The sequence below is a fragment of the Salvia hispanica genome, chromosome 2 (assembly GCF_029641045.1).
Source record: "Salvia hispanica isolate PSC_SH4W2 chromosome 2, Shi_PSC_v1, whole genome shotgun sequence".
In the NCBI taxonomy this organism is placed as follows: Eukaryota; Viridiplantae; Streptophyta; class Magnoliopsida; order Lamiales; family Lamiaceae; genus Salvia; species Salvia hispanica.
This window is the reverse complement of record NC_142693.1, coordinates 12,425,928-12,451,155: the sequence shown is the minus strand read 5'-3', so window position 1 is coordinate 12,451,155 and position 25,228 is coordinate 12,425,928. Positions and strand designations below refer to the sequence as shown.

Genomic DNA, 25,228 nt, shown 5'->3' with positions numbered 1-25,228 from the left:
CTTATTCAAATCTTTTACAATTTTTACTTTATTTTTAACTTGTTTACACTCTCTTCATTTACTTTTGTATGTCACGAAAATCTCAAATCTATTCTCTTTGTTACAAGAAAAACACATTAATATTAGTGCTGGCATGAAATCGTTTTGTTTCGGTAGAAAGTAAAATAAATAAGCAGGTCGAGGTGTCAAAAATTAGCTAACATGGCTCATCGGAAGTTTACATGGACTCTTCCTTCACATAATTAACAAATTTCGCAAACCATTACGATATAACGTAAAATATACTATAGTAACTCTCTTCAAAGTTACATGGAATGGATCATTAACATCCCATGATTAGAGAAACACAAGTCAAACATAATCCTAAGACAACACTTGCTACAACATCGAGTTACCTGACATTGAGATCAGATCTGGCTTCGTAGACCAAGGCGATGGCCAGCAGAAACGAGAACGAAACCCACAAGTTATATCAAACTAAAGCGATGCTGCTCTCACCACCAGGTGGTTTCCTGACACCACCAAAATAGTCTCTAGACTCAGCCTTGCCGTCCGAAAAGATATCATTTCCGCTCATTTCTTTCAACTTGGCCACGCTCAACGGCTTCTCAGCTGATCCCGGAGGAACGTCTCCCTTGAAAATGTTGTTTCCTGTCATCTCTGCAAACTTCTGGTCGTGAATTTTCTTTGACGACTTCACCACTGGTTCGTCTCCGAATAGTATGTTGCTCTGACCCCCTGCAGGCTGCCAGTATGCAAAAAACATGAAATTTTGGAGCAGAGACAAAGATTTTGATGATGGAATACAAACATACAACACTCACGTTAGAAACTATGACAGAAGTGCGTAGAGCTCGCGGTGCAGGTTCTCCCATATCTTTGTTTTCCTCTATTCCAGTAGCCCGTGCAGATGATCGAGCTGGAGCTTCGGAAGGAGGGCCAAAGATGTCAGTACCACTCAGTTCCTTCATTTGGCATCCGAGATTAGCTTCCTAGTCTGGCTCTCCGAATCACTTTCTGTCGTCCCACTCAGCTCACGCTGCTTTGCCACCCCAGGGACAGTGGTTGCCTTTTCAGGTGAAATCTCCTCTTCTGTGCTGAAGGAAATCTGACTTATCCCTATTGCAGCTTGCTAGTATTTAAAAAAGAAAACATTTTCAAGAAAAACAAGCCAATTCAATCTCCTGATGCATGCTCTGAAAAAAATTGTCAACATTCGAATACCTGCACAATGCATACTGATGTTCGGTTATTGAAATTACCATCAGATACTCCAGATTCTGTTGAACCATCTTCACTGTCACCGGCAAATATTTTGCTACCATTCATCTCCTTCAGTTTATAGCCGGAGCAAGGCTTCCTAGAAGCAGCAATGCGAATAGTGAGGTTAGCTAATCAACAACAAAATTGGAACTTATCGAGGAAAGGCATACACTGCGGAAAATCTCAAGAGACAGAAAGAACATATTTAACTATAGTTCAACTATTACAGCAACTTCATACACATATTATTTACAGCCAAGTCCTCTTAAACCTATCCAAACAAAGTCCTATCAAAATAGATAACTTGATAGTTGAAGTGTATCAACTCTTCAACTATAACAAAATAGTAGATCACTTGATTAACCGATGACAAGATCATACATAAATGTTAGATGTTCTTGATGGTTGAAGATCAGAATTTCATTTTGTTCGAGATCACTCCGAATTGCTATTTCATAAACCTATCCAAAACTTTCAAATATAAATCTGAGATATATCATTCATATTTGCCAACAGATTCATCTAAATTTGGTAAAAGTTAGAATCTGCAAGACTGCAATGTAAATTATTTCCATAATTCTAATTATTTCTTTAGCTAGTAGCTTTTCAAATAGACTAATGCATCTTCTTCGACAATTCAAGGAAACCTTAAAACTTCGCTGGCGAAATTATCAAAAGCAAATCTCAGTTATAAGTAATTCAAAAATCACTAGAATGGAGTACATTCCTACCTAGGCAATCAGACAAAATCAAATCCATAATTATTGGAGAATTACCTTTTATTGAGATTATGAGCTTCTTCATCAGTAATGTGACCGCCAAACAGCACCTTACCAACTCGATCCGGCGGCTGAAAATGATATAGAGAGAGTGAGGCATTGTGGCGCGGAAAGAATAGGTGATTTATAGGAGGTACCTGGTTAGCACGAGCGGTGTTGGAAGTGGAGGGAGACGGAGCTTCTGACCAAGTGAGCAGATCTGAAGTGGAAGTGTGAGACTTCCGAACAGGTGTTGCTCTCGACATTTCTCTTTCTCCTCTCCCTCAGCTTCTCTTCTTCTAAAATTGGAACTCGGAAGTTTAGTTTTTAGAGCATCCGCAATGGTAAATAGGCCAGCCATAGGCCAGCCATTCTCTCCCCTGCCACGTCAAACACTCAAAAAACCTCCTGCCACATCAGATTTAGGCCAGCCATAGGCCAGCCGCAATAAAAATAATTCAAAATACACTACATTTACGGAATTAAATTTACGACACATATACGGGAAAAATAATCCATTCCATTAAAAAAAAGTACAAATTTTTTTTTAAAAAAAATACATGATTCTTTTCAAAAAAAAAAGGGCTTCAACACACGGGCCCCGCCGATCTCTACTCCTCGTCGCCGTCTCCGTCGTCGTCGCCGCCCCGGCTGCCGCTGCCGCCACCCGTGGTATCTGAGCCCACGTCGGAACCCGCAAGCCGTGCCCTCGCGGCGGCTAAATCGGCACGCATGCTCTCGAGCATCTCCTGAAGAAACATCTTCTCCGTGGGGTCTGTGGCGGCCCTCCACTCCTGTAAGACCTTGTACATCTGATCCCGCGTATGGTTACGCGAATGGAGAGTGTACTCGAGTGGGGCGGGTGGGAGGGCGGAGGACTGGACCTCGCGGGGCGATAGGGGGGATCCGCCCCTCGCAGCTCGCTGCGCCCGCTTCTGGCCAATCGGGCGGGGGCGACCTGTAAATGAAGGAGGAGACGGAAACTCCTCGACATCCGGGGGGAGGTCGTGGGATCCGCCGCTGCTGCCGCTGTAGTCGCCGCTATAGTTCAGTCGCTGCTTCTTCGGCCACCCAGCGTCACACCCCGCCCGGAACTTCTCGGAGTCCTTCAGCAACAAGAAGCACTCCCAGAAGGTGAACTCCTTATACTTCCCCTCCACGGGGAACTGACCCGCGGCTATCCTCCGGGCGTCCTCCTCGGTCTGCCCACTCTTGAGCTGACGGAGGGCGTTGGCGTACAAGTTCGCAAAACGGCCCACCGCGGCCCTGGTGCGCTCCCACCCCTTCCGGACCTCCTCGTTGCTGAAGTCCTTCCCCTGCGGGAGTGCCTCCTATAGGCAGCTCTGATCTTCGCCCACATGTTGACGACCCGCTGGTTGTTCGCAACCAGCGGGTCGTCGCACACCTCCAACCAGCCCCTGGCCACCCCGACGTACTCATCCTCCGTCCACTTCCTTCGGGTCGGGGTGTGGTCAACCGCGGGCTGCGATGACTCGCCAACCGCCTTCGCCTTCCCCCTCGTCTTCTTCTTCGGCGCGGCCCGCCTCGCCGGAACGGGAGTATCCGGATCATCGAGATCGATCCCCATGTCATGCAACGACAGAAGGTCATCGCCATCGCCAGTGAACTGCGTCTCCGCTGGGGTCGAAGTGTGAGACGACGCCGTCAAAAAATCAAGAGACGGCCGATATACCGGGTCCCCTCCCGGTGACCCCTGCCCCTGCAACTCCCCCTGCATCCCGGGATACATACCATGCTGCACCCCCCCTGCCCCCCGCCCTGCCACATCATCCCCATCATCTGCTGCAGCATCATCTGCTGCTGCATCTGGGGCATACCCCCCCACCCGGGGCTGACTGCCCGCCGCTCCCCTGCCCGCCCGTCATCCCCCACGGCATACCCCCCGGCATCCCACCAGGCATACGCCCCCCCCGGCGCACCAGCCATCATCCCCATCATCTGATTCCAAGGGATGTTAAATCCCGGGCCCATCTGCCCCCATCCAGATCCCACAGGTACTGTGGGAGTCTGAGAGCCACTCGTCGCCGGGCTGGACTCGTTGTTGTGATCCATCGCTCAATAATGCTCTTGTACAGAAAGTTAGAGAGAGAGAAAACTCGTTAAAACAAGTGGTGCAAATGAAAATGAAACGAAAATCGCGTTTATATAGGTTTTTAAAAAAAAAAAAAAAAAAAAAAACGGAAAAACCCGCTGGCCGATCGCTAGCCGATTTGGCCTCTGCAATGGCGGCCAGCGCATCGGCTAGCGCATCGGCCAGCGACGAGCGATCGGCCAGCCCACGCCGATGCGCTCGCCGATTTCGCGCTGGCCGATTGCAATGGTTCGGCTAGCCGATCGGCTAGCGCGACGAATCGGCTAGCCGGTCGCTAGCCGACCATTGTGGATGCTCTTAATCAGCTAGCTAAAATTACTAACTTCAGTTTTCATTTATAACTGTTTTAAATTTTGAATCATAAACTTATACAGATTGAATATTACTCGATCTGTTCCAGATGAAATACGTGTTATTCGGTGCCAAATTTATGAGTTAAATGCAAAGGGAATAAAATATGGAAAATTATAAAGTATTACTCCCTCCGTCCTTGATTAATTGTCACTTTTTCCCATTTTAATGGTCTTCAATAATTGTCACACTTCATTTTTACCATAAATGGTAAGTAGTCTCACATTCCACTAACTCACTTCACTCACATTTTATTATAAAACAATATAAAAAATTGGATCTCACTAACTACTAACTTTTTCAACTTACTTTCTTTACATTTCTTAAAGCACGTTCCCGGTCAAAGAGTGACAATTAATCAGAGACGGAGGGAGTGTAATAGATACTCCACTAATAAAATAGAGATAGTGATGTTTATATTTTAATAAAGGGATATTGACCTCTAATATCATTGAACTTTCAAAAAGTTGAGTTTTTTTCACGAACTTTTAATTTGACAAATAATATCATGATGTTTACCCGAGTTTGTTATTTTTTACTAATAAAAAAATTATGTGTACATTAATGGATTGAAGAACAATTTTGGAGAGTGTACTTCAAGAAAAACTATCATCAAAGATTAAAGAACTTGAAACACTCGAAGTTATTGTCGAGAAATTACGGAAAACATCTGTATCTCGATATTATTTGCCATAATTTTTTCTTCGGTGGAAAATAACAAACTTAGGTAAAGTTAGTGATATTATTTGCTAAGTTTAAAGTTCGTGGGAAATATCCAATTTTTTGAAAATTCCATGATGTTAGAAAAATGTGTCATTTAGAGCAATTCGCGAAGCATAGAAGGAGAGGGGCCGCGGCAAGGGAGGGGTGCATCGCCTGTCACGCCAAGTTGTGGGTTGGCGGCGACGTGCGGGGGGAAGGGGTAGGTGATTTATGAATGTGCGAAAAAGCATACCTGATTATCTTGGTTTGAAGAAGAAATCTGGAAGATTTTTTTTTTTGAAAAAAGATCTTGATGGGGAATGCGATGGAAGGGAGAGAGGGAACGCGAAGGAAGGAAAGCATACGTGATTGGTAGGCGGTAATAATGATAAAATTAGGTTTCATCATGCTGTAATATTGGCCTCTAATAATTTTACTTGGCTCCCAGTTAAATTTTAGGGATATTGGTCTATAAAATTATAAAGTCTGATCAAATTTTGGTATTTCTCACAAATTTTAAAATTGGTCTATAATATCACAAACATTTCATTTTGTTTGTTATTTTCCACGTCAAGTTAATCACCTTATCCAATCAACTTCCATGCATTTTTTATCCTACTTAGAACTACTAAATCAACATGATTTTCTACGTAGTTTTTTATCCTACTTGTCACGAACTTAAAAAATAGTCTAAAATATCATAAATATTTCACGGTTGCACATGCATAATACTCCCTCTGTCTCAATATAAGTGAAGAATTTCTTTTGGGCACATGATTTAAAGAATTTATATTTAAAAAGCTAAAGTAAAGAGAGTAAAGTATGAGAAAGTGAAAAGTAGAGAAGTAGAGAGAGAATAAAGTAGATGAAGAATAAAGTAAGAGAAAAATGTACATTTCACAATTGCCCCTATATGACGTTGATGTCGTTGTTTGAAACGACTACCCCAAAAGAGAAATGTACTCTCTCATCCCACATTAAATGAAGTATCTCATATTTAGCAAACAATTTTATACAAATTTAATTTTTGAATTGAGTGGGGTAAAACAAAATAAAATATACACCCCCCCTTCCACGAAAAATTATGGCACATTTGCCATTTTTGGTTATCCACGAAAAATAGGGCACATTCAAAAAAGGAAAGTTTTCAAAAACCCTAAACCCTAAACCCTTTTCCCTTCTCTCTTATTAATAATATGGACTCCACGTTCCACTAACACTACTTATCTAATTTTTTTTCATTTATCTTACTTTACCAATTCTACATTAAAACTTGTGCATTCACAAAGTGCCTATTTTTCGTGGACGGAGGGAGTAATAATTTTGCATAGTTGCAATCTGTCTTATTAGAGCACCCACAATGGCAGTCCGTTGGGAGCTCGATCCCGTCCTGCCAGCGGCAAGACCCCACGGGTGTCCTGTCCCATGGGGACTCTCGGTGTGGAAGATGTCTCGTCCCATCCCTTTGTGAGTTGAATGTATAAGAAATAAAGTAGTAAAAGAAAGGAGTAAGTGGAGAGGGTAGATAAAATGCAAACTTATATACAGTGACGGATCCGAGAATTTTAATAAGCCGGGGTAGATAAAATTTACTCCCTCTGTCTCATTTAAGATGACACACTTTTCTTTTTAGGTTATCCCAAATAAGATGACACATTTCTATTTTTGAAAACTTTATTTTTTCAATTAATACACTCAACCACTTTTTTCTCTCCTCATTAAATATTCAACTCTTTTTTTCTCTCCATTTATTACTTACGCTCACATTTTCTCTCTCCAATTAAACACATTAACCAAAAACTCCTAAAATCTAGTGCAGACAAAGAAATGTGTCAATTTAATCGGGACGGATGGAATACTAATCTATACTAATATAAAAGGCGAGTTTTGGCCTTATTTTGAAATATCCATAAGTTGTGGGATGAATTTAGATATTTATAATTTTTAAGTAATAGGATTAAAATGTAGGTTACAAATCTTTATGATTATGAGTTATTAAGAATAATAAAGGTAAACATAATATAAAAATAGTGGCATGTTTAATTTTTTTTAATATATTTATAACACGAGAATTATTCTACTTTACATTTACATATTAGTATTAATTATTAATATGGCTCCATATACGGCTTTTAATACATGCCCTCTTATAATCATAAAGATTTATAACCTTCATTTTAATCTTATTTTTTAAAAGTTATAAATATCTATTAATCCCACTAAAGAAAGTAAGGCGTAAAGGCAATAAAAATGACATTTAAACAAATCAATCAGTTTTCAATGTAAATTTAAGGCGGTCAATAATGTTATAATTCCATCAATTTATGATTGTTTCTTCATACTTTTTACCTATAAATACGTATCATTGGTTAGATAAAATTCATTCCTCTTTGTCTTTTCTCATTGCATTACGAATTTTCTGCAAAAAGATATTTTTACTTCCAACATGATTATTACTCTTTATCGATAGTAGTACATTTATATGAGTCTACTATACACATTGTTTATTATTATTATTATTATTATTATTATTATTATTATTATTATTATTATTATTATTATTATTATTATTATTATTATTATTATTATTATTATTAACATTGTCTCAGCTTTTATTTTTTTTATACCATTGGTGTTATCATTGACCCTGGCAAGGTTATTATATAATCTAATTTTCGACTCATTGAAATTAAAATTGTGATTCGCAGTGAGTGTTGATCGTCATTTTGTTTTTATTTTCTACCAATTTAACGTTTAAGACATTTGAATATATCACGCTGATTGATAATGTAGTTGAGGAGACGCAATTTGACATTTTTAAATATTACTCTCAACTATAATATTGTTATTTGTTTTTTTAACATTGTTGCTACTTCTATTTTTTTTAGATATTATTGGCGCAATTGTTGACCCTAGCAAGATTATTAAACATGATAATTGTTGATTTATGGTGAGTGTTGATTCATCTAAAGTTGTGTCAATATAGTTTGTGTATATTATTTTGCAGAATATCAGAATATTAGTGATGCTTCATGGATAAGTTCTTATTATTCCTATTGGGATGCATTTTTTTGGCATGAAGAACCGTTGGGGAAATCATCTAGAACAAAAAAATCAAAATTTTCAAATTATTATTGTATGAGTGGAATATTAAGCTTTCTATGATGTATGCTCCTCATGTTGTCTTTCGAGATTTAATATTCTATAAAGATTTTTAATGTTTTTGTTATTTGAAAAATATTATATTTTATATAGTTGAGTTCACTTCGATGGAAGGTTGGATTGATAATAGGTTGAACACTGGTCAATCACTGTATGTGTAAAATTGCATAGTCAATAAACTCTTTTATGTTGTGTCACTATTTAATTTTTATTTCATACATATTATATATTTTATAAATTTTGTATAATTTTATTTGGGATCTATAAACCATGTATAATTTTATATTTTCTCATTTCATTTATTTAATTGACTTTTTAATTTAAAATTCAGTAGGTCGTGCAACGCACGGGGTTGATACTAGTAATAGTAAAATATTACATATAACAAACATTACAATTTTAGAAAGAATTAGATAATAATTGTTATAGACGAATCGTTATATCTTGAAATTGTAGAAAATTATTTTCACTACCCATTTTATACACTCAATCGACCAAGGACAAATTTATTTTAATAAGTTTCACAAATATTCTGTATCTTAGGAAATTTAAGAATGTTTGGAACTAAGCTTTTTCATTATTTGTAATAATTAAATATTTTGTGATGATTTGATTTTAATTATTAAGGGTGGAATTAAATTATGATGAAAATATTTTATAAGATAAAAAATTAAATAAATTAGAGATACATTGTTCGATAATAAATTAAATTTGTTAGAGATAAAATTATAAAGTACTTTCTCAATTGGACTATAGATATGTTAGAGAGAACAAAATAAATTAAATACTCTTGTGATGAACTATCAAAATTGGGTAAATATAGATATTTATCTCTATTTTTTCTATCATTTGACACGTCAAATGTATTCCCGTCTTCAATGTGTAGCACAACTACTATAGAGATATACTTATTGAATAAAAAAAGTTAAAAAACAGATCTTGTCTACTTTCCCTATTCATCTTTCTTCTTCAGGCCGCCGCGCCATCCCCTTTTCTTCTTTCCACAATTCGTCTCTTTGCATACACTGATACTCATTTACAACTATTTATCTCGGCCCCTTCTCCACTTCATCGCCCAAGTCTTGTGATCTCCTTCCTAATTAAATTTTCAATTTTAGAAAATCAGGCGGTGGGATTCGCTGGATCTTGGGGCGGAGACTGGTCGGAGGACGGCCATGTAAAGGGGAGTCAGGGTTTGGGGCCGGCGAAAGCCCCCGCGCCAAATGTAGATCCGTCGCTGCTTATATATTGTACAAACTCAAAACTCCCCAACACTGTTTCAATACAATGTCAACACGGTGTAAAATTTCAAGATTTTAATGTCAACACAACATCAATCATTGATTACCGTTGAAATTCTGTTGACATTTTTCTGTTGATGCTTTTTTGTGATCCGTTGATATTTTTCAATGGTCCATATCATAGTTTTGAGTTTGTATAATATTTAGAATTTTCATTTTATCATATTCCTAAATAGAGATAATGACATTTTCATTTTAGAATATATTTTAATTAGACTGGAGCATTGAAATATGCCGTTTAGAGGAAAAGATGGAATATACAGTAACACATTATTAGATATATAAAAACATGTTTCAAGAACTTGAAAATAAAATATTTAAAATTTTATTTAATTTAATTTTGTCAAAGGAAATCTAAAAATAATTCATTATAAAAAAACAAAATCACGAATTAAATTTGTAGAATTCTATTTGTTGCGTGTATAATTGGTTAAAATTAAGACTTTCTACTTATTTTTCAAAGAAAATCTAAATATTTTTTAAAAAACCATATAGTGAATTAAAATAACATTTATATTTATATAAGATTGATTACATAAATTGTAAAACAAAAATAATTTTATGGAGTAATTAAATTGTAAAACAAAAATAATTTTAGATATTTTTAAGCATAAAAATAGACAAAAATATCATATTTTTTAAAAATGTTGAAATGTTACTATTCATTTAAATAAAAATTTGTTTGGTCGTAGTATAATTTTTTATACAAATTCCGTAATCACGTCATAGTTGACTTAAATTTTTTTATTATGTTTAATTTTAGTTCATAGCGTAACTTGACATGCATGTCAAATATTACATCCATTTCTAATATTGAAAAATATTTTTTTTTTTCCATTTCTCGCTAAGTATAAAAAGTAACCTATCACTTAAAATGACAATTTTATTTTGAATTGTGTGACAATTTACACTACTCTTCATATTATAAGAAGCCATACAAACTTATAAGTTTATGTTAAATTTATATATTTATAATTCATCAGTTTCCACAATTTATGCTATAAACATAGGAGTAGTATTATCTATCTATACATATCTATACATATATAAAAGGCGAGTTTTGACCTTATTTTAAAATATTTATAAATTTTGTCCTTATTTTAAAATATGTGTAAGTTATGGAATGAATTTGTGATACAATTTGTCCTTATTTTCTCAATTATTATTGAAACCATTATCCACTAATTAGAATAATTTTAATCATTATAAATTTATGATGAATCAATTGCTTGCATTAATTACAAAAATTAACTTTTGGAACCTAAAGATTTAGATATATATCTATGTTTATTATAATAATAAAAAATTGTTTTCTCTATCAAGTGATCAAATATAGAGAGAGGCTTGATGAAAAGGTAACACATTTTTAATAATATTTATCGAGGGTTGCGTTAGTGTGTTAACTAATTTACAGTAATAACTAATAACTTTCAATTCAGTGTATTAAAATTATTAACACAAAGACATAATTATATTAATACAACATGTAAATTTAAATATCAACACAAAGATATAAGTTTATCAACACAAGAATATTGATAAATTTAGCCTCATTTTGAATATTTATGAGTTTTGGAAATAAATTTAAATATTTATAAATAACTATCATGAATATTTATATAGATTACAATCAATAATTGGCGATTACAAATCATAAATAGGATAACGAGCATTAAACAAATTATGTAACCTCTATTGTCTTAATTTTATAATTTATGATTTTTAATTCCATGATCTATCATGTCCCAATTTTGTGCCTGCAAAAGGCAAAAGCATAGAGATGTGAATGAATTATCCACCAACAAAAACACTATTCATTCACTCTCAAGCTCTCAACATTTTATTGTACTCCTACATTTTAGTAACATTGTATTACATGATTTTTGGAAACCCATCAAGTTCATCGGTTTCTAGCGGGTTTGAGATGTTATATACGTTTGGAGGAAGTTGTTTCATCTCTAGGGATAATACGTCAATCCATGAGCATTAACCATGATGTATTTTATCTTGCGGAATGAGGATTTTTCTCTACAAGACTTATAGTTCGGTTTATTTTATAATTTTCATTGTAATCTCCATTTCATTTTATCGTTGTTTTTTTTCTTTGATTGCAATAGTTAGAGTACCGCGTGTTATAGTTCGAGAATTTTATTCCAATATTTTTAACAATTCTTAGAGAGGGAAAAATTGTAGTAACATCCTAAACTCGAAACATGCAGTTCTCGATTCTCGAATATAGTTATTTTGTTAAAAGTGTGATTCATTATTTTTAGTAGAGAGATATGAAGGATTGTTTTAAACATATTTTTAAAAAATGTGATATACTCTTTTTGCTCCCCCAACTAATTGTCTTTTGTCTTGATTTCATTTTAAATATGTTTAATTTTATGTCTATAGTTGTGAAATGAATTGACTATTGAGGAGTATAGATTTATTGAATTGTTAACCATACTCCATTTTACTTTTTTAAATCTTATATAGTTATATTATTTCTAATTTGAATTAATCAATTAATAATTCCAAAATGTATAACGAAAAAATTATTCCGCCGTGCATTATACGTGGGTTAACACTAGTTTAATTAATTGAAGACTAATTAAAATATAAGATGATAATTGAAAAGATTAATATTTGTGTGGTCATTTAACTTCGTGAATTTATTCAGAGAAGAGATATTGCAATAATGAATATAATTTCAATTTAAACCCAAATGTCAGACAAAGTAAATTCTCGCATTTTCAGTTTTGACTCAAAATGAAGATTATACATAGAAACACAGTAGTACCATGCTGTGCTCCCAAAGCGACGTCGTATATTGTGTTCCTTCTATTTTTTCTTCCTTTTCCGTATAATACAATCTCTCTCTCTCCCTCTATTCCAATCTGCGCCTCCACTTGCGCCTCCACTCTCCCTCTTCCTCAATCGCCACCACGCCGCCCCTCCATCGCCCTGCCTCGCCACGACCACCGCGCTGCCTTGCCGGATCTGATCTAAGTTGACTGCTGAAGAGAGGCGGTTCTCCGGAACCGAAGCTATAATCGAAGGTAAGATTGGCATCAAAATGTGGGAAAAGAGAGAGAAGTGAATTGGTTATTCGACCTTATATTTAGTCGTTCGTCTTCTTCTGCATTCTTCTCGGAAAATTTTGAGGGGAAAAGGTTTTAATGGGACTAACATCTGAGAGTGATGTGAAGGAAGCAATGAAATTATGTATGTTTGATTTGAGGAGGGGCCAAACGGAAGGGCAGGAGTTGGATAAGATTCTCTTCTTCTATCCTGCTGATTTGCCTATTACGAATCAACTCTCGGTTATTGGCCTCAGCGAAGGATTGATTACTTTTACCAGGTTGATCTTTGCCATTTTATTTATCATTACCTGTTTAATTTGGTATCACAAAGTATATGGCCTTTTAAATGCTTGCCTTTTCTTGTTATGTTTTTACAAGTAATGAATGATTCGTCTTCAGTTTGAAATGGAGCAACTAGTTAATTAATTACTATGACTCACCTTTGATTTCTTTGCTGGTTGGTTATTAGGCGCCTTACTTTTTGTTTCCTGCAGGATTTTCTCTCCGGATGCTCCGTGTGAGGTGATTGAAGCTGAGAAGCATTGTCATGTTTTCTATGAAGTAGAGCCGGATATATGGATGGTGATGGTATGATAATGTTTTCTTATTTCTCGTTTATTGAAAAGCATTTAATATTGGCTAATATAGGAACAATGTCAGGAGATTATAGTGTATTTTGTTCCTTTAGTTCAGCTAATGTACTAATGTGACCAAAAGATGTTTGTTTCTTTGTCTGCCTTGCAATGAATTGATTTTCAAGAAGCTCATTGATCATTTTACCTTTCAGTTTAAGAAATGCAACTTACCTATTTCTTTTGTTTAGATTAGCATGACTCATTTCATACAATTTACTGTAAAACCTATACATTTTAAATCCTATTGAAGTGATTTAAGAGGCTTATGAAGTAGTAACAAATGAAGTACTATAATGTTATCTGCAAAATACTTATATTCTATATATTGACCGTCTAATTCATTATTTGCAGTCCTGACTTAATTCTCTGTTCTCCTTGAGTAGGTAGTAGAAAAAGAGAATCCAGAATCCATTTGGCGAGTTGATGCTTTACGGAGTGTTCTTAAAGAAATCCATTCTCTTTTTGTGATGTTTCATGGATATATTAGGGCACTGGTTGACAAAGAACCGAGTGGAGGACTTGTTAGAAGCCATTTGTACTATTTCATAATGGACTTTTTAAGTGGTGAGTGTTAACTTATATGCTAAGCTCCTTGTAGATAAACTATATGATGTTTTTCTCTCATTTGCTATTATTTCAACTTAAGTTACTAATTGCCAGCATTTGAAAACCGATCTCCATTGGAATATTGCTGCTGGGGTAATGCTGCAGTTGCTGTATCAAATGATTCACATTTCATTTGTGCACTTGGAGCAATCTGAAGTTGACATTTTCACACCTTGCATTTTCTCTTTGGGTCAGATTTTTCCATCGGGAAGAAACTTCAATTGCCAAATTTTCGTGACTCTCTCAAAGAGCAGGGAACGTTGCAGATGTTAACTGTGGGGCGTGAGGCTGCTATAGAAGTTCAGGTTAGTTTCTAGGTATTCTATGCCTTTTTTCTAATGTGTAGCTTGAGTAATTCCTCATTGATGAGGAAGGATGTTTATGCAAAATATTGTTCAATGAATATGATTAGTGAATGGTACTCTTGTTAGTCAACGAATTTAGCGTACTTGGTATAAGACCCACAACCAATTCAGAATCCAGTCTGTCACCTTTCGTGGTCCTGGAGTTCATCTTCAACTAAAAACGAACAAAAAAATACCGGGAAAAAAGGGAATTCCTAAATCATGGGAGATAATTAAGGGTCTTAATTCTTACAACTAAAAATGTCATGCATTATTTGACGATTAACTTTGACAATAAAAGGCATATAATGATATGGAGTGATAGGCGGGCATACCATAAGCATTCACTTATATATCAGCATACGGAGCATATTACACAATTGACAAAATAACAATGAAGAAAACTGAGATAGGAAATAAACAAAGATACATAAAATGGCCATACTCCAAAAAGGCCACAACAAAATAGTTGAACTAAATTTTATATTTGTACACTGTAAAAGTAGGGAGCAAAGCCACTTATAAGACTCTGTAAAAGACTCCAACTTGAATAAAACTCTAAACGATAAATACTAGAATCATAAATCAAATGAAACTAGATTTTGAACTTATCTCTAAAAACTAAATAAATAATAATAACTAATACATCAAATATGTTTTGTATGGGGTATGACCATGGCTATGCAAAGGTCGACCAGCTAGCTATCCATCTTTTACTCGTTCAATATAATAATTTCAATGTATATGTCTTAAAATTTCCCTAATTTTGGTGCTAATATCAGTCTATGTTTGTAAATTGTGTTCCCTTACATTCGCTTTCTTTCAGTCCCTCGTGACATTGTTGGAATCTTGTGTGGGGAACAAACAATGCTACTCAATGACCATGTTCCAGGATCTACTTGTCTCCACAAATCTTTCACCTGTATGGTTTGATCTTTGTATACTTGTTTTAATTCTCGTTTGTTATCTTTATGTTCCCCTTTTGGAGCATCTAATTTCATTTCGATCTGTTATGTTCATTCCTTTTTCTTTTTCAGACCGACACTCTGAACCTATTTACTTATGCTGTCCTAAGGCTAACTCCTATTGCTCTATTCCGTGGAGCAAGTGCATGGTCCTCTTTGCGTAAAACAGACACTGCATTCAATACTTATGCTGGAGCTTTACAAGTTACTTCTATCTCTGCCATAGACCAATATTACAATTCCCACGATCCGCCCTCTCTAAGAAGGCACAATTACCCTTTAGTGAGGCCTTTGCAGCATTCCAAGTGGTCTAAGGGGAAGGATGGTTTTCTTACCACTGATATTTGGGGAACAGAAGTAAATAGTTTACTGCCTATGTGCCCAACTGTTTGGCTTCATCTAACGGAGGAGAAAATGTTTTTATTAGCTTATCAGCATAGAGGCCTCACTGTTATGCTTCTGGTTCCAGTCTCATCTGTCAGTGGAGATCAAGGAATATCTATACTGAAGCAGCAAATTATCGAAAATGTAAGAGTGTGTCCCTCTAATGTTCTACGAATTGTTTTTTTTTTGCTTGAAGATATTCTTCTGTCTTGGATGCGTGCTTGTCTTGGATGGTTACATCAGCATGATTAATGATTTTGTTGATTATATTCAAGATATATTTCTATTGGAGATGTTTAGTGCTCCTTATAGTATGAAATTGATATTGGGATGTTGGTGTTATTATTCATTGGCTAAGATAATATGCTATTTTCTGCTAATACCAGGCATCATTGAAGATGCTGAAGGTTGAAGAGAAGCTATCAAGAGGATGGGGTGGTGAGAATGCATATCATGTGAGTGGGTATCGTTATCTGTTGGTGGATGGTGATAGATATGTATCTAGGGCGTCTCCACCTGGAAAAGTAACAACTTTGACAAAGGTTAGCCTGCTCCTTTAGTATGATTCCTATTAGTGATTCTGATTTCATCTGGGTCTTACATAGATATACTTTCAAAGGCTATTAGGTTCATTTTTTTAGTTGCTTTGAGTTTAATTTCCCACATTGAACTATTTTGTCTCGCAGCAGAAAATTTGAATTCTGTTAAAGTTAGTTCTGTAGAGAATGTTTGCGTGCCACTACAATGATGACACATTAATGATAAAGTTGTATAACAAATTATTCCCTTGTGCTAGGAGTACTGTAGGATGTGTTTTCATACTGATTTGCATATAGGAGAGACATGTTTTCCAAATCCCTGATATTTGTATCTTATATTGGTCATATCTCATGTTCAAGGAATTTGGTTATCTTTGTCATGATGGATAGGAATCATTAGTTGCACTAAGTAAGCTCCGTGAAGAGGTCGACTTAGAGAAAGCTAGAGCTAAATGGGACTACTCAGGTCGTGAAAAGGATATAGAGATATGCATTAGAGCCAAAAACAATTCTTGGCTCATTGCCCGACTTGTTAGAGGAAAGGAACTTTATATGGTTCTGGAGAAAGGGAGTGAGACCCTTCTGTTTGCTGCTGATGCTACTGAGAAGTTCAGTGAAAGGTAGTAACATTTTTGCTGATATTCAACAATTCTATTTTCTACCTACGATTGCTTTCTGAAAAATCAAGTTTGATATATTAGAGAGAGAATATATTTCTGTTCACGTCAGATCAAAAAAGAAGTTGATATTTGAATTATCCACCATAAATTTTTGCAGGTACTGCAATGGTGCATTTTCCTTGGACTAGGCAACAGTTAAGACAGCCACATTCTATAGATGACTGCTTAATGTATCAAAAAAGAGAAGTAGAGCTCTAAGAGATTGATGTGTGTGTAGTTTATTAATCCATAGAAAATCTACTGTTATATTTGTATGAATATTTTTCATTATCTCCATTTTCTAGTAATTTTTTTGGATCTGTTAACTTACACGGTTGTAAAATGGGATCGTTTCATTTGTAATGTAACATAAGAAATAAAATTCCACACAATGCTAGAGAAACATAAATAGCCTAGAGAACTACTCCTTGTGTTGGATCCTCGAATCGTGTATTCCATCTCATAAGTTTCACCAAATATTTTTTATCTTGTTTTTAATTTTTTTATGGTAATTAGTTTTGGAAGTTATGAAATAACACCAATATAGATTTCTAAATAGTAATTGAAATGGATTTGCGGTACTTAAGTCTAGTACACTAGTTCTTGTGGATACAATATTCTTCACATGCTATTAGCTACATTAGCCATGTATATTTACAGGTATAGCTTGTGCTAAATAATAGATGAGTCAAAATCTCAAAGCTCACAAATGATGAATAAAATATAGTATGTTGTAGTGGATGATAAAAGAAGTGAATGAATGGTCTTGGTTGGTATAGAATGGTATGAATATAATTGAATTGAGCCTTAGGATTATACTTTTGGCCGGGGAGATTTACAGCTTAAAAAGACAATAAATTTGTCGAGCGAAATAAGATATATGTTGTTTAGTGGGTGATAAAAAAGTGAATGGTGGTCTTAGATGCTATATGGAACGCAATGGAATGGTATGAATACAATTGAATTGATCCTTAGGAATATATTTTTAGCGGGGAGATATAGAACTTTTTAAAAAAAATAAATCTGGTAAAATTTGTATTTTCGGGACAAAGTCAGCGGACCATTAGGTTGGTCAAAACCAATACAGCGGACCATTGGATCTGACATGTCCTCGATCGACCATTCTGGTTGATCTTTGAGTTCACTCTTGCAAACTCATCGGATCGATAACTTTGTAAAATTCGCAGTTCCGACTTCAAATTCAGTATTTTATGTCCTTGATTTCTTTCTAGCCGTTTTTACTATTAAAACTCAACCAATTTGTTAAACAACCAAATGATGATAGTATGTATAATAAAACATACTCAAGTCTAATGTTAGGTTAGCCTAGCGTCCAAGAGATCGATCACGAGTTTGAGAGGAACGATTGAAGAGTGTGAAACCCTAGTTTGAGTTTTAGAGGAGAGATTTCTCACAAGAACTGTGAATGAGATAATAATGTTTATTTCTTAATGAAAAAAGATCTACATAAACTTTCAATTTATTGAATACTAACTACACTTAATAGATATAAATATTTCATATAGCTAACTAAAATAAATCAAATTAAATTAAGAAGATATGTTGGAGATTTGTGATGTGATCTTGGATGGGATTTGCTAGCTCGAGTGTCCTATCAACTTCCTCACGGATGAAAAACCCCTTGTCCTCAAGCACTTCCCTAGTAGGTCCACGGTCAGTTTCTCAAATCTGACGCAAGTAATAGTGGAGGAAAAACTAACACACAAAGAGATGTTTTCCATGACTAGAAGAGAAACAATGGAAGTAATCAAGTAATCTTTTCAGCAAAAGCCATGATAACTAGTGCACATATCAAGCAATGAAGCTTGGGTAGAATAGTCATTGTTACTCTTCGATACTCGCCCAAACCCTCCACATTAAAATATTATCAATTTTGGAGTATATCCCTTCTTAAGGATGCCCTATTTTCAAACTTGATCCATTTTACAACATTGACTAGGTAAATGTCGGATCAACAAAAACAAAAGTTGGTCTTGCTGGAGAAGTTGGGGATGACAGTAAAACCCATCTATAACTAGCTCTTCACATGTGTTGAATCCGAGAGAGTTCTAGATGAACTCCATTAATTCAATCTCAAAAGGTCCATAATGCAAAACTCACCTGGGAAATGCATTGCGTGGAGGTATAGTGCGAGCATCACCGTATAGATCGAGGAGCGTTTCTGCGTCACCTGAAATCCATTGACTATGACGTGCCTCATTTTTCAAACTACCATTGCCCTCTTCGCATATTGGGAGTTGCAACTCAAAGTCCACACCCAAATATGCCAATGAAATATTTGACTTGAAACCAATATTTTAAAAATGGTGATAAGACTTGAACACATGACCTCTCCTCTAGTTAACAACATCTCTACCATTCCACCATCATCAAATAATTTGAACATTAAATATTCTTATATATTAAACATTAAATTTTCTTTATCTACGTACACTAATAATTCATTTTAATTTTATATTCTTTAATACTTGTTAATTATAATTTACTTGTCACTAATATTATTATTTGTATATAAGGTTCATTATTTACTATAAATAAATGTTTTTGTAGTATATATTTAACTTATATACCCTAACTATTGCTATTAATGATTATTCTTACCTAAACTAATTAATGATTCATATTTAATTGTAATATTATTTTACCACATAAACGTTTTCTATTATGAACTCTATCTATTTTAATACATGAAATACTATATTTTTGATCCACACTAACTAATATTTTATATATTTAATTATATTTACTGAATTTTAATATTTTAATATTTATATATAGAGCTAATTATCTATAAGGTTTAATGTTTTGTGATATATTATTAATTTTAGATTATCATTTACTAAATTTAATATAGTATTTTTTATTATATATATATTTAATTATATATATTTGCAATAGTAAAACGATTTGATCAGTGGTTTAACTGGTCCGACCGGTTGAACCATAAACCAGTAGCTTCGTCGGTTCGCTTGCTGGTCCGATTTTTAAAACATTGCTTGGAACTGTCAACGCAAATGAAGGAATCAACATATTTATTTCATTCATTGCAAAGGATGCGGTTGACTGCTTAGATTCAAAGGAAACAAGCCCAACAATATCATTTACAGATTTAGCCATGTTCGAGCTATTATCCAAACTCCCATCAAACTCTTTAATATCGTACAAGTCTGTAACCGCCTCTATAATTGAAGAATCCTACGTGAGTGTCTCTTGTGCATCAATATCATCAATATCAACCTTATAATCATTGTGGACATCAATGTTGTTGGGAAAACCATTGCACGATGGACTCCCACCTAGTTACTTTTGATCGTCTGCTTGTAAAATCTTTGTAGATAATTCAAGGGCAAAATGGTGATGGACGAACACCAAGAAATCCCCCATGAGCCACCAACATTATTTGGTCGATAATAATTACTAATTTGACGCCAGATATTCAATAAGTTTTTCCACCAAAGACAAACGAAAAGATTCAGAATTAAAAAATAACTAACGTACCATGAAATATCATTGAATTCTGAAAACCAACCTAATGGGTCATCTCTGTTGAATAGAATAAGCTTTTCCACCAAGACACGCGAATAGATTCGGATATTAAATATAATTGAAATATCATGAAATATTCGTAGTGTAGTGTTGAGCGATTGTGTAGAACTAGTAGTGGTGTATGATGGCGGAGGTCTCCATGTACAATGTTATAAATATTGATCGACAGAAAACAAACAAGAAATACAAAACAAATGCAATTAGGATCTACGTGGTTCGGTTGTAAAACCTACATCCACTGGCAAAAGAAATACTTCACTATGATGGCGTGATCATAAGGTTGCATGTAATACACTCAAGAATAACATCTCATGTCGACACATCTAATCGAATTCTGTGTCTGTAGAACTAATCAAGCGAAGTGCAGTTGTTTCTTCCCCTTTTGGTGAATCAAGTATTCTTCTCGGTTGTTGTTATGTTTGTTACTAATGTTGGACCACCTTTTATATCAGATGTTGATCCAGTTGATGCACTATTTTTTAGCACTAAATAAACCTGCAAGTATACAGAGTATATATAGTATAGCTAAAGGTCAGTACCGGATATCGAACACGGGGAAGGCAAACAAACACAAAGTGTCTATCCTCTACTAAGACTCAATTACTATTTGGAAGAACGGAAGGTTTTTGAAAACTTTTGGAAATAGAAAACAATATAAAGCATATAAACAACTAAATGCAGATAAAACACAGAAACAATTGATAGAGATAAGGGAATCCCAAGGATGTGCGTTCACAGTTATGATTATACAAATTCCAAACTACAATACCCTAGCACAGTTTATACTTTGAAAGGACGAGTCACATAACTTATGCTCATGCGATGCAAACGTTGATTACAAGATTAGGGTTGTCAATCCTAACACGTAACTCCATAAAGCTCCTAAACCCTTGAAAAATCCTCACTCTTAATTAACAGTGCCATTTTAAGGGAAGCTAACTGTAGCGTCTACTAAGTGAATCTAACTCGCTAGAACTCTCTCACAGTTATGAAGCAAGTTATATTAAATCATGCAAGATTGTGTCACTCAATCATGCAACATCAAAACTACTTAGGGAAAAAACAAAGTAAAAATAAAACGGATATTAAATAGAAAAAGGAATTGTATAACCAAAGTCGTTACTAACACATCCCTAGAATCCTATGAGTTTAGTTACACATGATGAAATAAGCTAAACACATAGATTGAAGGGAAGACAATTTGAACATAAACTAAAGCAAATAAAATCCGTAGGTTGAATCCTTGTCGTTCTTGATGTTCTTGAAATCCTTCTCCAAGTCCTTGCACAAGTGAAGTACTCTAGCTCTTGATCTCTATGAAATAGTTTGCAAGTAGAAGCTCTCTCTTTTTGATGAAGCTTGAGGTCTTATTTATAGGGGAAAGCCGCCTTTCTCCGGCGGGCCGCCGCACCTTGGCCGATGGTCGCCGCGTTGGAGTCCATAGAGTCTGTTTCTCCGGCGGCGGACCGCCGCATGGCTTCCGGCGGTCGCCGGGCGAGACTTCTCTTCCAAGCGTGTTTTTCCGAGGCGGACCGCTGCATTGATCTGCCCGCCGGGCGCCGGCGGTCACCGGTCGCCGTCTGACTCCAGATTTCCAGACTTTGCGTTTTGGCTCCCTTTTTCGGCTCAATTATGCACATTTCTCACAGAACTCGTCAAAATACCAAAATAGACAAAATATGCAAATAATGGATGTGTAGAGTGACTTTGACATCGAAAACGGACCAAATAATGGCCTTAAAATAGTGCAAAATCCGAGCGTACCAACTCCCCCAAACTTACATTATTGTTTGTCCTCGAACAAAACAATAAAGATACAAGAATAGACGCACGGAATGCACAAGGACTAGACGTCATAACTGCCTCAAAAGATGGAAGAATAGATTAAACATGTATTAACGCAATCAAATCAAGCAAGGCTTATTAGTGCACTTTCATTACTAACTCGTGGAACACCTTGAAATCAAGCACTCACATGTGGCAAACTTCCAAAGATGGGAAGTGGTCTCTCACTCTCAAAGTGTATAGATGTAATGTGTATAAGCACTCAAATCATGCATCATGCAAAGTTTACCATAGGCTTGCTCAAAGTCTAATCCCTCCTCTACTAGATGTGATTAAGCATCAAAAGTCCGAAAGGCTCTTATCTTTGGTTGTAATGTAGGCTCTTTGGTAGGTGAGGAATATTTGGCTAAAAAGTGACTCAAATAAAAATATCCCAAGTAGAGTAAAAATGACTCCACTTTTCTAAACCCAAGGCACTTCTAACACTTTATTTTTTTCCTTCAACTCACTTTCCAATCCTTTATTTTTTTTTTCTTTTCTTCTTTCACAAACTTTCACACATTTTTTCCTTTTTTATTTTTTTTCTTTTTTCTTTTTTCTTTTTCAACCTTTCTTTCTCTTTCATAAGCATCCTTTCTAAGATTAAGCACATATCTGGAATTTTTCTATTTCACAACTTGTACTTTTCTTTACATTAAACACACTACTTTTTATATTTTCCTCCTTATCTCTCCAATTCATTTACAAAATAAGATAGCAAAACTAACTAACCCAATGAATTGTCCCCATTATTTTGGCTTCCAAAGAATAGGCTTAAAGGCTCAAAATTGTCTCCAAAGGGAAAATTTTTTAAGTTTTTAGAGGGTCAAAAATTTGGATAAAAGTAGGCTAGAAATGATGGCCTAACATCCTCCTAGATCAACTTAAACACTATGTAGACTTAGGCAAGACTAGGAGCAAGTTCTAGAAACATATATACGAATGCAGATAAATCACACAAGAATGAATTTAAGGCTCAAATCCTCACAAGGGGTAAAGCATGCTTCAAGGCGAACAAGCAATTTACTAATTATGCACCTTTTCACCAAATCATCAAATCAAAACGTCAAGCCATACTTAAACATAGATGGAATGTAATATCATCGGCAACTCGGTCTAAAGTGTGTCCCTAAGCATGTGTGTTACTAAGTTCTCCATGATAAGTTCACGACATGGTTTCAAGAAAACATTTTTTTAGAACATAAGATTCTCCTACGGGGTTTTGAAAAACAAAAGCAAAAACTTTAAAAAGAAAAACCCTAAAACAAAAAAACTAAACTCACGGTCCACCACTTCATCCCTCCAAACTTATTTACAACAAAGTGTGAAATAAGTTTGTAGAGTTGGTAGGGACGTGAGTAAACTATTGAAAAAAAAACGTACCTTGAAAAATTTCGCGTCGACGCTTGACGGGGCGAAAATTTGAAAAACTTCGAAAAATCACGCTGGAAATTGTGCCCAGGTGGCGGTCTGCCGCGGCATGTCTGGCGGTCGCCGCGCATCTCCAGATTGTAGCGAGCAGGTGGCGGACCGCCGCAGAGCATGAGGCGGTCGCCACGAATAGGTCATAACCTGCGAAAAATTTCCAACGCACAATAATTAAACTAAAACAAAAAATACTTAAAATTAAAGCAAAAATTGTCAAAAACAAGATTGGGTTGCCTCCCAACAAGCGCTCTTTTAGAGTCATGAGCTCGACGTTACCCCCTTTTACTCCTTGGGTGGTTCCTCCAGATCAAGCTCCTCCTCAACTATCTTGTCCGAACTGTAATATTTCTTCACACGGTGGCCATTGGCTTGAAATAATTGTCCCTCCGGAGCTAGCAATTCCACTGTTCCGCTATCATATATCTTCTTGATCATGTACGGACTGGTCCATTTAGACTTCAACTTGCCGGGGAATAGAGAGAGTCTCGAGTTGTGCAACAAAACTACATCCCCCAGCGTGAGTTCTCTTGGGCTGATCATCCGGTCATGGTAAACCTTCACTCGTTCCTTGTAGGTGGATGAGCTGTCATAAGCTTCCATCCGAAATTCATCCATCTCATTAAGAAACAGACGCTTTCCTCACCGGCCTTGTGGAAGTCTTGGTTCAACTTCTTGATTGCCCAATATGACCTGTACTCCATCTCAAGAGGCAAATGACAAGACTTTCCAAACATAAGTTGATAAGGGGACATACCTATGGGGCCCTTGTAGGCGGTACGATATGCCTACAACGCATCATCTAACCGAAGTGCCCAATCCTTTCGGTTCACGCTCACCGTCTTTTGAAGAACCGACTTGATCTCCATGTTTGCTAACTCAGTTTGCCCATTCGCTTGAGGATGATAGGGCGAAGTAACTCTATGAATGACTCCATATTTGTCCAACACGCTGTCCAACCATATATTGTTGAAGTGAGATCCTCCATCACTAATAAGGGCGCAGGGTGTACCAAACCTGCAAAAAATGTTTTTTCTAACAAAAGCTGTGACAACTTTAGAATCGTTAGTTCTGGTTGGAATCGTTCCACCCATCTAGAAACATATTCTACTGCAAGTAAGATATATTGGTATTCTCCTGATTTTGGGAATGGTCCCATAAAATCTATCTCCCATACATCAAACAACTCTACCTCAATGATGGTATTCATAGGCATCTCCTTCTTCTTAGAAATTCCCCCCGTCCGTTGGCATTCATTGCATTGGAGAACAAAGCTAGCAGAGTCGCGAAAAATGGTAGGCCAATAGAAACCACTCTGCAAGATTTTTATCGCGGTTCTTTGCACACCAAAATGGCCTCCAGTTGGGGACGAATGACACTTTTCAACTATAGCCGCCCAATCCTCTTGAGGGACACACCTCCTAAGTATAGTATCTGCACATCTTTTGAACAAGCAGGGCTCATCCCAAAAGTAAGATCGTACATCTCTATAAATTTTCTTTTTCTGATAAGGAGTAAGATCCAGAGGATGTACCTTAGCCTCCAAATAATTTACAATATCG

The 25,228-nt window shown here is 35.8% G+C and overlaps 2 protein-coding genes and 1 pseudogene across 6 annotated transcripts; 1 reads left to right on the top strand and 2 right to left on the bottom strand.

Annotated features, from left to right (window-relative positions):
* Positions 1 to 183: 183 nt before the first annotated feature.
* LOC125201731 (uncharacterized) lies at positions 184 to 2,321 on the bottom strand (annotated as a pseudogene). The gene is made up of 5 exons (XR_016135355.1): positions 2,180 to 2,321; positions 2,040 to 2,113; positions 1,225 to 1,360; positions 825 to 1,132; positions 184 to 745 (listed from the first exon to the last, which is right to left on the bottom strand). The product of XR_016135355.1 is annotated as an uncharacterized LOC125201731 (transcript).
* A 10,154-nt stretch (positions 2,322 to 12,475) lies between these two features.
* LOC125201295 (vacuolar fusion protein CCZ1 homolog B-like) lies at positions 12,476 to 17,180 on the top strand. 4 transcript variants are annotated; one of them, XM_048099348.2, is made up of 11 exons: positions 12,487 to 12,694; positions 12,845 to 12,996; positions 13,213 to 13,306; positions 13,737 to 13,917; positions 14,014 to 14,052; positions 14,155 to 14,264; positions 15,130 to 15,225; positions 15,341 to 15,796; positions 16,039 to 16,194; positions 16,582 to 16,811; positions 16,969 to 17,180. In XM_048099348.2, exons 2-11 carry the CDS (start codon positions 12,851 to 12,853, stop codon positions 16,997 to 16,999), a joined length of 1,539 nt encoding a protein of 512 aa, XP_047955305.1. In that variant the 5' UTR covers positions 12,487 to 12,694; positions 12,845 to 12,850; the 3' UTR covers positions 17,000 to 17,180. The 4 variants fall into 4 exon arrangements, with proteins under 4 accessions (XP_047955307.1, XP_047955304.1, XP_047955306.1 ...); XM_048099347.2 differs by having other exon boundaries at positions 12,483 to 12,996; XM_048099350.2 differs by lacking the exon at positions 16,969 to 17,180 and having other exon boundaries at positions 12,476 to 12,996; positions 16,552 to 16,676.
* A 6,771-nt stretch (positions 17,181 to 23,951) lies between these two features.
* Positions 23,952 to 24,284, bottom strand: LOC125186964 (uncharacterized). Its single transcript, XM_048083458.1, has one exon. It carries the CDS (start codon positions 24,282 to 24,284, stop codon positions 23,952 to 23,954), a length of 333 nt encoding a protein of 110 aa, XP_047939415.1.
* Between the last annotated feature and the right edge of the window lie 944 nt (positions 24,285 to 25,228).

What these genes read in the sequence shown, in the direction of transcription:
- LOC125186964 (XM_048083458.1), bottom strand. Translation starts at nt 24,284, where the DNA reads ATGGATGAATTTCGGATGGAAGCTTATGACAGCTCATCCACCTACAAG.
- LOC125201295 (XM_048099347.2), top strand. Translation starts at nt 12,815, where the DNA reads ATGGGACTAACATCTGAGAGTGATGTGAAGGAAGCAATGAAATTATGT. An exon ending in GGATTGATTACTTTTACCAG is followed by an intron (nt 12,997 to 13,212) that starts GTTGATCTTTGC and finishes TGTTTCCTGCAG; the next exon opens with GATTTTCTCTCCGGATGCTC. An exon ending in ATTGGAATATTGCTGCTGGG is followed by an intron (nt 14,053 to 14,154) that starts GTAATGCTGCAG and finishes TCTTTGGGTCAG; the next exon opens with ATTTTTCCATCGGGAAGAAA.